Below are 13429 nucleotides of genomic sequence, written 5' to 3'. Positions count from 1 at the left end.
GTATCAGGAATATGGCTCTGCTTATCGTGCTGCCTCCCTGGCAGCCACTGAGTGGTTGGTGGACGTGGCTTGGCATGCAGGACGGTGTGCCCCATGTGCAGGGACATGGTATCTTCCGCTCAGATCCTCAACTGCTCAGTCCCCAGTGCAGGGAGCCTCAGAGCTGGGTTTCCAGGATGTTGGAAGCTCGGGGTCCCATGAAGGTGGGGATCAGGGGTTGGTTGGTGACGAGCCCGCTGTGTGATGCTTGTCTAGGTATGGATGCTGCCCTGATGGGGTGTCTGTGGCTGAGGGGCCCCATCAAGCTGGCTGTGCAGGATCTTACAGCAGTGATAAGACTGGGAGAAGGCCGGTGTCAAGAGCAGTGGCTTCCTCAGTAAGTGTCTGGTTCACATGAGGGGGCAGGAGTCTGTGCCCGCTCAGTACCACTGTGATCCAGACTCTGGCAACTTGGGCTTTGGAGAAAGGAGGTCCTTGAAGTCTGCTGGCCCCCAGGGCTTCAGACATGGGCCTAGGCTGGAGTGGGGGGGGTGTGTTTGCAGGGGGGTTCATCTGGCCTTCCCCTGGGTCTGGGGTTCTGCATTATGGGCTCCTAATTCTGCCCCTTCCTCTTCCTGTCATCCTCCCCCAGGTAGCCTAGAGTCCCCTCCAAGAGCCAGACCTATCTCTAACATCCCAACTCTGGGGTTCTTTACAGGCCCCCAAGACCCACCAGTCCCAGGCTCAACAGAAGGAGCCCAGTGAGTGCCGGGGCTCCCAGTTTGGCTGTTGCTTTGACAACGTGGCTTCTGCTGCTGGCCCTCTTGGGGAAGGCTGTGCCGGCCAGCCCAGCTATGGTGAGTGGATGCCCCTACATCCTTCCTCGTGAATAGGCTCTGGTCCCGCTTTGCTCCCCTTAACCACCACAGAGCCCCACCCAGATCTTCCTACTAGCTCAGTTATCCATTCATTTCTTTGACAAATATTTACTGACCACTTACTAGGTGCCAGGTCAGAGAACAGTGCCATATTCTTGTTTCCAACCGTTTGCTTTTGAAACCATCTGACTGCTTTGTGGGAGTTGGAGAGAGTTGTAGGCAGGCACCCACAGACAAGGCTTGTCCTATGCCTTGCCCCCATTATGGGGGCTCAGCTCCCTCCAAAGGCAGAGATGGTACAGGGTGGTCAGAGCCCAGATGGACAGGGATGTCCAGACCCTGCCCATGATGAGTTCTGGAGGGAGGTCATTGAGGCTGGAGCATGGGATACATGGGTGGCATTAGCAGGGACCATCATGGGGACCTCAACAGCCAGATGGACTATGGTCAGGGTCTGCAGGAGGCTGGTCCCTGGATGGGCTTTAAGCAGGGGCCAGCCGCAGTCACCTCTGTATCTGTAGAGAGGCAGAGCAAGCCGTCCTGGGAAGGTAGGCTGCTAGAACAGGCTGGCTGGGGGCTGGAGGTGGGTTCAGAGGCTGGGCACCTTCACAGATGTCCCTGGGGGCTGAGGGCTGGGATCTTACCGTGAGCTAAGTACATCAAAGCCCAGTGCTGGGTGTGCTCCAAGCATGGGTGTTGTACTCTAGGGACCTGAGTCAGGCATGGGGAGGGGCATGAGGGAGCAAGTCCAGGTTGCTCATGGTCCTGACCTTCTGGAGCGCTTTAGTCCTGGGGGTGGGGGTGGATGGGCTGATCCTGGAGGCTGCTGTGGTCCCAACCCAGCTAGGTCTGGGCATTGAGCAGACTCTGTCCCCAGGGCCAGGTCAGGGGGCCTGGACAGGAGAGTAGACTTGCTTTGTGAACTGGGAAGGGCCTTGCTCCCACATCTGAGGCTGAGAGGGTGGTGGACACTTCTTGGCAGGGCTCTGCTAGGGCAGCGTCTGCAACCTGATGACGTGCCCCCTCCCTGTCCCCTCAGCGTACCCTGTGCGGTGCCTGCTGCCCAGCGCTCATGGCTCCTGCACGGACTGGGCCGCCCGCTGGTACTTCATCCCCTCCGTGGGCCAGTGTAACCGCTTCTGGTATGGTGGGTGCCACGGCAATGGCAATAACTTTGCCTCTGAAGAGGAGTGTGTGAGCAGCTGCCGGGGACCTCAACAGGAGCCCCAGAGCCCCGATCCCGGGGCCTCTGGCCAGACCACCCACGGAGACAGTGGTGGCAGCCATCCTGGAGGCCAGCAAGAGGCCAGCTTGCATAGGATGAGGACCACAGTCCAGACGAAGCCCTTGCCTTCTGGTGGCCTCTGGTGGCGAGACCGAGAGCCTGGACTGGGAGAGGAGGGCCACACCCAGGCCTCTGGAGAGAGGCCCTGGGGCTGGGAGCTTGGGCCCAGTGCTACTGGACTGGGCGGAGATGCTGGGAGGCCAGTGCCACCCTCACACAGCTCTTCCTACAGGTGAGGCCTGCCTTCCCCAGGTGGGGGGCTAGGGACCCGGGGCCCAGGGCTGCACCCATTGGAGCTCAAACCCAGAGGTCCGGAAGCCCTCCTTCCCCATCCCTAACCTCAAATCCTCTAAATGGTCGTGCTTGGAGGGCCTTCACCCAATAGATGGTGGGTGCCTAGATTCTGGGTCAGATCTTGCCAGGACACGTGGGGCCTGTTTACTTGGAAAAGCTTGCAGGCTTCATGACCTTTGGAAGTCATCCAACTTCTCCAAGTCTCAGTTTCTTGACCTGCAAGATGGTGATATTCTCTCTCAGAGGTAGTTTGGGTTCCACACAATCTTGGGACTGTGTCCTATTAATGAGAGTTTTGGGGAGAGTATAAACAAATAAATAAAACTTGAAATTCCAAAGGGGTTGAGCAGCGGTTTAGTTCATGTGAATCGGCGTGAGCCCTCTCCACCCTGGGCTCTGTACCTCCCCTGCTGCTCTTGCAGGACCAGCATGGTCAGGTCTAAGGGCATGGTCGGGAGCTGGAGTTGGGGGTGAATTCCTGAGGCCGCAGGCTTCTGGAGCTGGGCCTCCCAGGGGACCCTTTGACCCCAAAAGTGCCTGAAACAGGATGGACCCTGAGCTCTCTGTGGTTGGACACCAATGAAGGGTGAGTCCCTGGTCCTGGCGTTCATACTGTTAGTGCAGGTCCTCACCCCCACTTCCCAGGATCAGTTTGGCAGGCTCAGAGCTGGCCCTGGTGCAGGCGGCCCTGGGACACTTGGTGCGGCTCTTCTGCCAAGATGACACCTCCCTGCAGCCCCATGCCAGGTGGCAGAAGGACGGGCAGCCCATCTCCTCTGACAGGTGATTTCCCCTGGGATGAGAGGGTGCGGGCAGGGTTATAGCTCCCTCTGGTAGGAGCACTCTGGTAGGAGAACTAGGGCCTGAGGGGGCCTGGGCTCACAGTCCTCCTCATTCAGGCACAAGCTGCAGCCTGATGGCTCCCTGGTCATCAGTCCCCTGCGGGCGGAGGATGCTGGCACCTACAGCTGTGGCAGCAGCAGGGCAGGCCATGACTCTCAGAAGATCCAGCTTCGTGTCACAGGTCTCCGTCCCCACCCCAGGCCCAGCGGGTTGTCCTGGCCCCAGGTGGGAGGCGGTGGCTGGGAGGGCCTGAGCCAGGGTGCTCCCACACTGGAGGGGCCCCTCCTGCCGGCAGGGACTATGTGCTCCAGTTGGACTGAGGTGGAGGTCTTCCCCTTGGGACCCTGGCCAGCCTCGTGGCCCACCCTTCCTTCTGCTGCATTCCCCCCACAGCTCACCCCTTCTCCTGGCCTCATGACAGGGGGTGACGTGGCCGTGCTATCTGAGGCTGAGCCAAGGCACTTCCCTCAGACCAGGGACCCAGCCCAGGGCCACAGTCCTCGGGACTCCAGCCTAGTGGGGAATGCAGGGGACCTGGGGGCTGCCTCCTCCTTGCAGATTCGGCCCATGACCAGGTAACAGTGCAGCAATGCCATCCTGCTCTTAGCCTACCCCACCGGAGGGCCAGGGCCCATGGGGGTCTCAGTGGTGAAGGGAGAGTGGGTGGGGTCACAGGGCTCTGCCAGGTGAGGACTAGAGAGGAGGAAGGGGAGCCCTCTTCCCTTCCCCAGTTGAGACTGGCCCATGGCCCAGGACACAGGAGCTGGAGAGCTTGAGATGGCCTTGATGGGCATTCATAGAGGGGGTGCAGAGAGCTGGAGGATCCAAGTCAAAGAGCCTTGTGCAGGGCAGATGTGCAAGATCTCAAAGCAGATGTCAAAACAGATGTGCAGGGTGGGGAGGGGACAGTCGAGATGCTGGGGTGGTGGAGGCCAGGCGTGGGGAAGGTGAGAAAGCTGGAGGTGGCTTTTAGACTGCCCCGGGTGGTTATCAGAGGTATTCTGACCAGCACAGAGCAGCTCTCTTAGGAAGCTGCATGTGGCTGGAGAGGGAGATGGGGGCCAGGGGCTTCTGCGACAGAGTCCCCCTCTTATGGCTGTGGATGCTTGTTGTGCAGGCTGCTTCTGGACAGGAACCAGCCTAGGGTTGTGGATGCCCACCCAGGTCAGCGGATCCGGTTGACCTGTCGTGCTGAGGGCTTCCCACCGCCAGCCATTGAGTGGCAAAGAGATGGGCAGCCCCTCTCTTCCCCCAGGTTTGTTCAGCTCCTCTCTTCCCCTTCCTGTCCCACCTTTAGCCCCTGACCCTGTACAGGCCTCAGGGGAGGGAGTCACCAGGTCCACCTCTGGTCAGTCCTAAGCAGGACTCCAGGGTTCCTGAGAGGATACTGCTGGGAGGAGTACCCTTTGGGCAGACCAACATTTGGGTCCCTGGGATCTTTCCACTGTGTTTAGCTGGCCTGTTACTTCTGTCCACTAAGGAGAGGTGAGGGCTGAGGGAAAAAGTGGAGGCAGACCCATTTCTGGCTTAGCCAGAATAGCTAACATGTGTTGTGTCCATTATGAGAATGAGGCTTGTTCTCTATCATACAATCTTCAGAAGAGCCACGTTGAGGTAGGTGCTATTTTATCCCCATTTTACACACAGGAGCTTAACACGCCACACTGCTCCTAAGTGGCAGAAGCTTTGAGTCTACTGAATGAGTAGAGCAAATACTAGAAACCCAAACTAGAATTATTTTTGTATTTGGAGACTTGAAATGGTTTATTGTCAGGCTTAAAAGTCAGGCACCTTCAGGTAAATGAGAGAGCCAGCAGCTGGAGGACCTCAGGGCCTAAGGTTAGATGCCCCTTTGCTCAGACCCCCTCCACCCCCTGAACAGTGGTGGCCACTCAGCCCCTTACCGGGGAAAGGAAGACCCTGCCCTGCCCCCACTTCTTGCCAGCCCCCTTGGGATGGAGCTACCTGACTGTGCTTTGTGCCTAGACACCTGCTGCAGCCTGATGGCTCTCTGGTCATCAGCGACGTGGCTGTGGAAGATGGTGGCTTCTATGCCTGTGTTGCTTTCAACGGGCAGGACCGAGACCAGAGATGGGTCCAGCTCAGAGTTCTGGGTGAGGTGGCAGTCCTGAGGTCAGGTGGCACAGGTGGGGGAGGACTGGTGTGGTGGCTGACAGTGCCTCCTCCTTGGCCTAGGGGAGCTGGCCATCACAGAGCTGCCCTCTACTATGCTGGTGCCAGAGGGTGACACGGCCAGGCTGCTGTGCGTGGTGACAGGAGAAAGTGTAAACATCAGGTGGTCCAGGTAAGGCTCCATTCCAGGCAGATCTGGCCCTCAGAGTCTGTGCAGTTCAGAGAAGACACCTTTCTGTAGTGATACTGCAGCAATAGTGTTGTCACTATTGCCCCTGGCCTTCGTTCTTCAACTCCCACCTGTAGGCCTGGCTGTGGCACCCCCTTCCCTACACAGTGGGGCCCCACAGGACTATTCTCTGTTGATTGGGCTACACCAGGGTCTTTCAACCTCAGCACTGCTGACATTTCAGACCTGATAATTTTTGGTTGTTGGAGTTCTGTGTATTGCAGGATTTCAGGAGCATGCAGGTCATCCACCCACTGCATGCCAGCAGTATTTCCTCCCAGGTCATGACTGTTGACAATGTCTGGAGACCAGTGTTGAGAACCACTGGGCTATGCTCAGCTGTGGGGACTTTGGTGTTGTTTACCCAGACAGCTGCTTATCCCATCCATCCATCCAATTTTTTGGCCCCCTTCCTCCTTGCAATGTGTCTGGAGTAGCTTAGGCTCTGGGGATCTTGGGGTAATCCGAGTGCCCCAGATACTCCCCAGGCAGATGATCAGGTGTCCTGAGTTCCAGAGGTTTGCCCTCAGTGCTATCTGTACGTAGACCACTGAGGCTGCCTCCTATCTGGGGGAATCAAGGAAGGGGTGGCTGTGGAGGTGACTGGCTGAGCCTTAAAGACTGAGTGGGGGAACGATGTTTTTGATCAAGCGTCAAAGGTGAGTACTGGAGAGGAAAGGGGCCTGCACGCAGGAGGGAGGTGAGGATCCTCTGCCGGTTGTTCTTGGTGCAGGCCTGCCTTGATCAGGGCAGACCTCTGATTATCCTTTTGGGCTTCTATCTTCAATTTTGCTTCTCCTTGATCTTATAAGCAGCAAACATGCTCAAGACCCCCCACCCCCGCTTTCAAAGCATAACATAAAAGATACCCTCCTCTGACCCCATATTTCCCTGCCGACCTTGGCCTCATCTGGTCTGCCCCTCAGTGCAGCTGTTCATACTGGTTGTCTCCACCTGTTCACCCTTGCTCACAGGTCAGCCCTCATACAGGGGCTCATATCCACCTACCACTCCAGGGATACTGCCCTGTTCCTAAATGTTCTGGACATAGCTCAGTCCCCACATGACCTGAGGTGTTCTTCTGCTGACCATTTGTACCTCTTGACATGCTCCCTCCACTTGGCTCCAGGAAACTACTGTCTTCTGGGGTTCTTTCTCTGGCTGCTGCTTGTTTTCCTGGCTGGTTTGCCTTTTCACACCAATCTCTTGGAGGTGGTTGCACCTCAGGGTCTGTCCTTAGTCCTTGGCTGGTCTAAGTTCACCTTGGGCAAACTTGTTGACATGTGGTTTCAGGGCCACCCAGTGCTGATAGACTGCATACAGACCTCAAATCCAACGCCTCCTGGTATCTCATGGGCACCCAGAATGCCAAATGGTGGAATAGAGCATTCACTGTTGACCCATCCTCCGCAACCCGAATCTCCCCATGGTGGAGGGGCACTTATCGAGCAACCCTGGGCAACCTCTGTGGTCCTTCATTGCTTCCTCCTCACCTTGCACATCTGCCCCTTATCCACAAGGGCACTTCTGCAGGAGCCATTTGTCCTAGCCCCAGCTTACACCCCTGCCAGTCCCCCCATGTTGAAGCCATGTCCACTTCTCTCCCTGCTCTGACCTTCCAGCTCCTGAGTCTTCTGGTCCTGCTGTTTGCTGGCCAGTTGCTCAAGTCAGGTCTCCACTAGGTCTTCCTCAGGGGAGGCGCCCCTAAATACCTGTGCCCTACCCCAGTACCCTCAAGGCAGGGAGCGCGTGCGTTGCAGGCCCAGCACAGGGTCTGGCACTGCACAGCTGCTGGAAAGCCCGTGCTGATACAAAGTGAGAGCAGGGCTTCCCTTGTAGGTAAGAGGCAAATTCACAGTAACTTAGACCAGTGTGCTCAGTTGGGGTGAGTTCCCTCTACTTTTGAGTTGTTTTGCTCCAATAGCGTTCTTTTTGGCACCCTGGCCCGTCTCTTTCTTGAAGTGAGGGTCCTCTGTCTACAACGACCACCTCCTTCCTTTGTCTCTGGGCCTTGGGGCACTGGGAGTGGCAGCATGGCCGCCTAGGGCATCAAGACTGGAGGCTGTGGACATCTCTCCCTGGTGTTCTCTGCCCTCCAGGAATGGGCTGCCAGTGCGGGCTGACGGGCATCGCGTCCACCAGTCCCCGGATGGCACACTGCTGATCCACAACTTGCAGCCCAGGGACGAGGGCTCCTACACATGCAGCGCCTACCGCGGAAGCCAGGCAGTCAGCCGCAGCACCGAGGTGAAGGTGGGCCCGCCAGGTAAGAGGCCCACCCCCGCCGTTCCTTTGTTCCCAAGAGCCGGCTTTGTGCTGCACACGTCTGAGTGACTCTCGTCTGAGTCCTGGCTGTGTCACCTGTGGCAAGGGGCTCTCCTGAGCCTCCCTCTCCTCACATGTACAAAGGGCTACTCCACCGCCTGAGAGGGCTGCAGCGAGGATGAGGGAAATAATGCGGATGATGGGCATCTGGTAATTGCCTAACAGATGACATTAAACATCATTTAGACTTATTGATCTTGAGAAATAGGATATATAACACTTAAGACAGACCATTAAATCTGTCCGTTCTAATAGGGTGGCAAAAAGTCCTGTGATTGAAAGGTGCCTTCATGGCCCTTTGACCCTATAGCCCAGAAAGGGAAAGGCAAGGACTTGGATCATCATCTTACAAATGACAGATATCCAGGGACCTTTCATGATGCTTTCACAAGTCACATGGCAAATGAGTGGCCAACTTGGGACTATAACCTAGTCCTCATATAAGTGCATCTCAGAATTGAGAAGATGGATTCATAAGAGCTCTATATTAAAATGAGCTGGAGGGAAGTAGGGAGAGAAGCTCACTGCCCTGTGCCCTGCCTGCCCTCCAAGTGTCCTTGGTCTGGGTTCACTGACTGCCTCAACAGCAGCACCGTACCCCAAGTCGAGCAGCCAGTTCTCAGGAGGCCTCAAACAGGCTTGGGGGTAAGGTGTCAGGGCTGCAGCACTGCACCACGAGTGTTGTCACAGTAAGGGCTGTCAGGCCTGGCTGCCTCCTGTCCGTTGTGAAGGTGGGAACTGGCCAGTGCTAGAGGATGAAAGTCTATGGCGGCTCAGACTGAATGTAGGCTTCCAGTTTGTGAGCTCCTTAGGACAGCCGCTGGCATTCGAGTCCTCAGGCCCCCAGCTCAGTGCCTGGCATCACTAGGTGCTCAGGCTTGGTGACTGAGTGCGTGTGTGCATGAAGGCCTTACCTTGGCGAAAACACTATACTGCAGGGGCCACTTCTCACCGCTACTGTGCCCAGCATACTGATCTCTTGACTTCATACCGACCAAACATACTGGACTCCAGACAAACCAGGATGCAGGTTTGTGTGAGAAAGAGAGCTGTCAGAGGAGCCAGGCCTTCATGTTGGCGATTAGTTGTAGACCTGTCTATAGGAGAAGCCAGGTTATAACCAGAAACTCGTTTGATGGCAAAGTCTGGGGGGGCTCCTGCTGATGTGTGTTTGTAAGCTGAAATGGTCTGGCAGGACCTGCCTCTGGGACAGGACAGGAACGGTCGGAGTCAGGCTCCTGCCCTCTACTGGAAGAGTGTTGCTAATCTTAGATATTTTGTGGGTACCTTTCATGCTTAGAAGCTGTCTCTTGCCTCTCTCTGGATTCATTATGTTGATTAGGCTGCAGACTTCTGCTCTCGCCTCGTTATGCTTTTCGTAGGGTCTCAACGCTTGAGGCAGCCTCATGCCTCACTCTGCCCTATTTATGGTCTGGTGACATACTGGAATTAAGGTTAGCATCAGGGTAGGGGGTCTTAACCTAGTCTTGCTCTGGTGTAAGGGACATACTTCTTCTGAGGACTTCTTAACCTTCTCATCTAAAACACCGGGGTGAGAAACAGAAAACACTGTAAGGCTAAAACATAGGGCATCACTCACTTTTTTGAATGAGAGGGAATGAGGCTATGGAGCAAAACACAGTTAAGCACTCAAATTTTAGCCACGGTTACTGTGTACCCACGGTGCTATGATTATCTCCATTACAGATGAGGAAACACAGGCAGAGAGCTAAGTAACTTGCCCAAAGTCACCCAGCTGGGGAAGAGGAAAGCCAGGATTGTGCTCAGGCATTCTGGCTCCAGAGCTGGTGTGCTCTGCCACCATGCTGGGCCCCTAACCTCTGGGCCCTGTGCTAGGCCCTGGGGCTGCAACAGCTTAGAGAAAGTTGATACTAAAGTTACAGATTTTTTAAAAACATGCACAAAAGGCTTGCTATTTATGTAAATGGAGGTACAGTTGATGCTTGAGCCAAAATCTGGAACTTTGACTCTCAAAATAGCCTGTGGATCAAACCCTTACTGATAACGTATATTGTATATGTATTATATACTGTATTCTTACAACAAAGTAAGTTAGAGAAAATTTAAGAAAATCATAAAATACAGTACTGTATAGTATTTAGTGGAAAAAAATCATGTGGACCCATGCAGTTCAAACCCAAATTGTTAAGGGTCACCTGTAGTTAGTACTCTCATTAAACTGATATACCAAGTCATTCATTACTCAGATACAGTCTTTTAGTTGTATTTTTGAGAGGAAGCAAGGGGAGAGATAAAGATTAAGCCTATGAGGTCTGACTATAGGGAAGGTGTCATTCTGGCCTATGCCAAGAGCCCCTTCCAGAAAGGAAAGGGAAGTTAACTAGATAAGGCCACTTCAGTCCTATGAGGAAGAAGCAGAATGAAACACAGGGATATTCTTTTTTTTTTTTTTTTAATAGTCCTGCTTATTTATTTTTAAAGTAGTCTCCATGCCTAATGTGGGGCTGGGAACTCATGACCCCAAGATAGAGAGTCGCATGCAGTACCAAATGACCCAAACGGGCGATCTTTTTTTTTTTTTTTTAATCTATGTCCAACGTGGGGCTCGAACTCTTGACCCAGCAATCATGGGTCTACCTGCCAACTGAGCCAGCCAGGCACCCTTGGATTTTTAAGATACAGAAGCTCCTGGCACATGGAGGGGATGGGGTGGGGGCAGACAACCATCATTTTTGTGCTCAGCGCAGTATTAGAACCATAGCTCATCAGGGTGTTCTAATCACTTTGCCTGATACTTGCTCTCTCTGGGGGTGGGGGTGCTGGGGGGAAGTGGGAAAACTGGAAGATGGGGAATGAAACAACTGAGATACACTGGGGCTACTGAAGGTGCAAAACATTAAATCAGCAATGAGAGAGGACAGCTCTTGCCAACTCAGAATTTTACTTAGGCTTGATCCTACTCCCTTCCCAGTCCAGCAGCTAAGGCAGCTGTCATGCAGCTCTTCAGGTCACAATTGCAAGGGCAGGAGTTAACTTCAAGAGATGTTTAATCCTTGGGAGTCTGTACTGGGCTGAGGATGGAGGACCACTGCATGCCTAACTGAGGCCCACGGGAGGGCACTGTGCACATGGGTGCTAGGTTCTAGAATAACTGTGCTTTTTGGGAATTTGGCGGTTCTAGTGTTGCTTTCCTTTAAGGCAAGGAAGAGTTGGTGGGACTTTTCAGCAGACACAGCTTCCTTAACCACTTTGTCTCTCCCCTGTTGTTTTGCAGCACGGGCCACCCAGCCCAGGGACCTCAGCAGAGAGTGCATCGATCAGCCCGAGCTGGCCAACTGTGATCTGATCCTGCAGGCCCAGCTCTGTGGCAATGAGTATTACTCCAGCTTCTGCTGTGCCAGTTGCTCCCGCTCCCAGCTGCACGCTCAGCCTGTCTGGCAGCAGGGATGAACACTAGCTCCAGCCCCAGCGCTAAAGCTCTCGGGCTGCGGTCTCTGGCTGGCAAAGGGAGCTCTCTTTTAGAGAAGGGCTCTTTCAGCTCCCGACCCCCTCCCCACCTGCCCCGCAGTGCTGTGCCTCAGCAACAGCCAGCACCTGCCTCGCTTCTACCACCACAGGCAGCGGTCAAGAGGAGTTTGGATAAGGACATCCTTTACTTTATGGCTCCCCTCTCTAATTTCTGTTATACAGGATCAATTCATTGGGTTCTAAAGCAAGCTACCAGGATTCTCACTTCATTTAAACCTGGTTGGGGAGATGTGTAATGGATTCAAAGTTAACACCAACTCACATGGGCACACTCTTACCGTGTCAGGCAAGTTTTCTTTCCTAGAACTCCCGTCTCCTTTAGGGTCAAATAGTGGTCCATTACTCTCATCAACCTCACCCTTCCAGGTAGTGTAGCAACCAGCTTCAACTCGCATCTGTACATACAGTTAATGGCATGTTTGTGAAGGCTCTTGCCAAAGTGGAATACGACATGTAAAAGGCTCAGTACGGGGATGTGGGATGAAGGAGCAGCAGCTGTGTTAAATGGGGCCAGGGGAGCTCCTTACTTTCATCAGAAGCTGGCGCCTGAAGCCCTCCTCCTGAGGCTGACCTGCAGAGCCTGGTGGTGAGGACTGCCTCACACCTGCATCAAGCTGACAGACCTGCTCTGTAAGGTGACCAACTGAGAGCCTCTCCTCTCCAAGCAGGAATCTGGGAAGCAAAATGCTTGCTGCCAGATAAAAATCAGACTATTAAAAACAGACATCAGCAGGATAGGGGGCCAATGGAGGGGAAGGCAATGTATTAACAATGAAGAGGTTTCAATTGGAAGCAATCCTTCTCCATCTCTCAGAACCTCAGGTTTCTTGCTGCTAAACAAGAGGCCTGAATTCAATGAGCTTCCAGGTCCCTTTCCACTTTAACATTCTACACATCCTCTAGTGGACTGGCTGGGCCTAGGCGACAGGCTATTCTGGGACACAGGAAAGGCAGGCATTATAGGGAAAGCTGACTTTTGTTACCAACACATTGTCTGGGGGGAGAGACACAAACTGCATCACGGGTGGATGATACTTCTTGGTCTACCTCTCATTCAACACAGGAAACATGAGTTAGGGGCAGAGGTGTTTTTTTCTTTCCATTTAAAAAAATACAGAGGAGAATCCCCTTTCATTTACCATGGCTGGTTTTACTATACAAATTGGAACATTAAGGGCTATTTTCCTGGACTCCCCAATTCCTTAATTGCCAATTGGCAACATAATTTAGAAGGTAAGTCTGAGGTTAGCTAGCTCTTCTTAAAACTAGTCACAGGATAGTGGGCCAAGGCTAGGGTAAAGAGTAAATAAAACTCAATTTAGACCAGTTGTTCTCAACCCTCTTCCAAACTGGGAGCTTTTTCTTTAAAAAACAAAACAAAACTGAGGGGTGCCTGGGTGGCTCAGTCGGTAAATGTTCCATTTTGGCTCAGGTCATGATGTCACAGCTTGTAGGTTCAAGCCCCTCATCAGGCTCTATGCTGACAGCTCAGAGCCTGGTTCTCTCTCTGCCCCTCACCCACTTACTGTCTCAAAAATAAATATAAAAAATACCTGAATGTAGATCCCTATCCGCCCCCTCCCCACTTTGATTTAACTGGTCTGGAGTATGGGCTGGCATGAGGAATTTAAAAGCTTCCCAGGTGATTCTAATATGTTTCCAAGGCTGAGACTCACTGCTTCAACCAGAGCCTTCTCAGAATGTGAATCTTGTTCCAATGTAGATTCTGATTACTAGGTAGGGGGGTCAGGCGGGGGAGGGAGGTACGCTGAAATTCTGTATCTCTACTCCATTCCTAGGTGAAGTCCATGCTCTTGTTCCAGACCACACTTTGAGTAGTAAGGATCTGACATCAGGGCTATGCTTATGATCAACCAAAGTCTAAAGTATAAAAACAAATGTGAATTTTAAGAGTAGATTAATCCTGATGGGCACAATAAAGGGGATTAAGAG

At 53.5% G+C, this 13429-nt stretch overlaps 1 protein-coding gene and 1 long non-coding RNA gene across 3 annotated transcripts in view; one reads left to right on the top strand and one right to left on the bottom strand.

The window, feature by feature from the left end:
* Nucleotides 1-12610, top strand: part of PAPLN (papilin, proteoglycan like sulfated glycoprotein) — a 34172-nt gene extending 21562 nt beyond the window's left edge. The window contains exons 17-27 of one of the 2 annotated variants that reach the window (XM_029951890.1): nt 256-376; nt 698-836; nt 1897-2374; nt 3082-3219; nt 3336-3460; nt 3701-3854; nt 4397-4534; nt 5266-5393; nt 5476-5584; nt 7741-7907; nt 11223-12610. In XM_029951890.1, coding sequence (XP_029807750.1) covers nt 256-376; nt 698-836; nt 1897-2374; nt 3082-3219; nt 3336-3460; nt 3701-3854; nt 4397-4534; nt 5266-5393; nt 5476-5584; nt 7741-7907; nt 11223-11398 — 1873 coding nt within the window. In that variant the 3' untranslated portion in view covers nt 11399-12610. Of the gene's footprint in view, nt 1-255; nt 377-697; nt 837-1896; nt 2375-3081; nt 3220-3335; nt 3461-3700; nt 3855-4396; nt 4535-5265; nt 5394-5475; nt 5585-7740; nt 7908-11222 lie in introns of those variants that run through there. The other variant, XM_029951891.1, reaches the window with a different exon arrangement.
* Nucleotides 4951-12891, bottom strand: LOC115301891. The gene is made up of 3 exons (XR_003913341.1): nt 11755-12891; nt 8881-9063; nt 4951-8124 (listed from the first exon to the last, which is right to left on the bottom strand). It is a non-coding gene; the product is annotated as an uncharacterized LOC115301891 (long non-coding RNA).
* Between the last annotated feature and the right edge of the window lie 538 nt (nt 12892-13429).

The sequence above is a fragment of the Suricata suricatta genome, chromosome 9 (assembly GCF_006229205.1).
Source record: "Suricata suricatta isolate VVHF042 chromosome 9, meerkat_22Aug2017_6uvM2_HiC, whole genome shotgun sequence".
NCBI classification, from domain to species: Eukaryota; Metazoa; Chordata; class Mammalia; order Carnivora; family Herpestidae; genus Suricata; species Suricata suricatta.
This window is presented reverse-complemented; position numbering and strand designations above follow the sequence as displayed.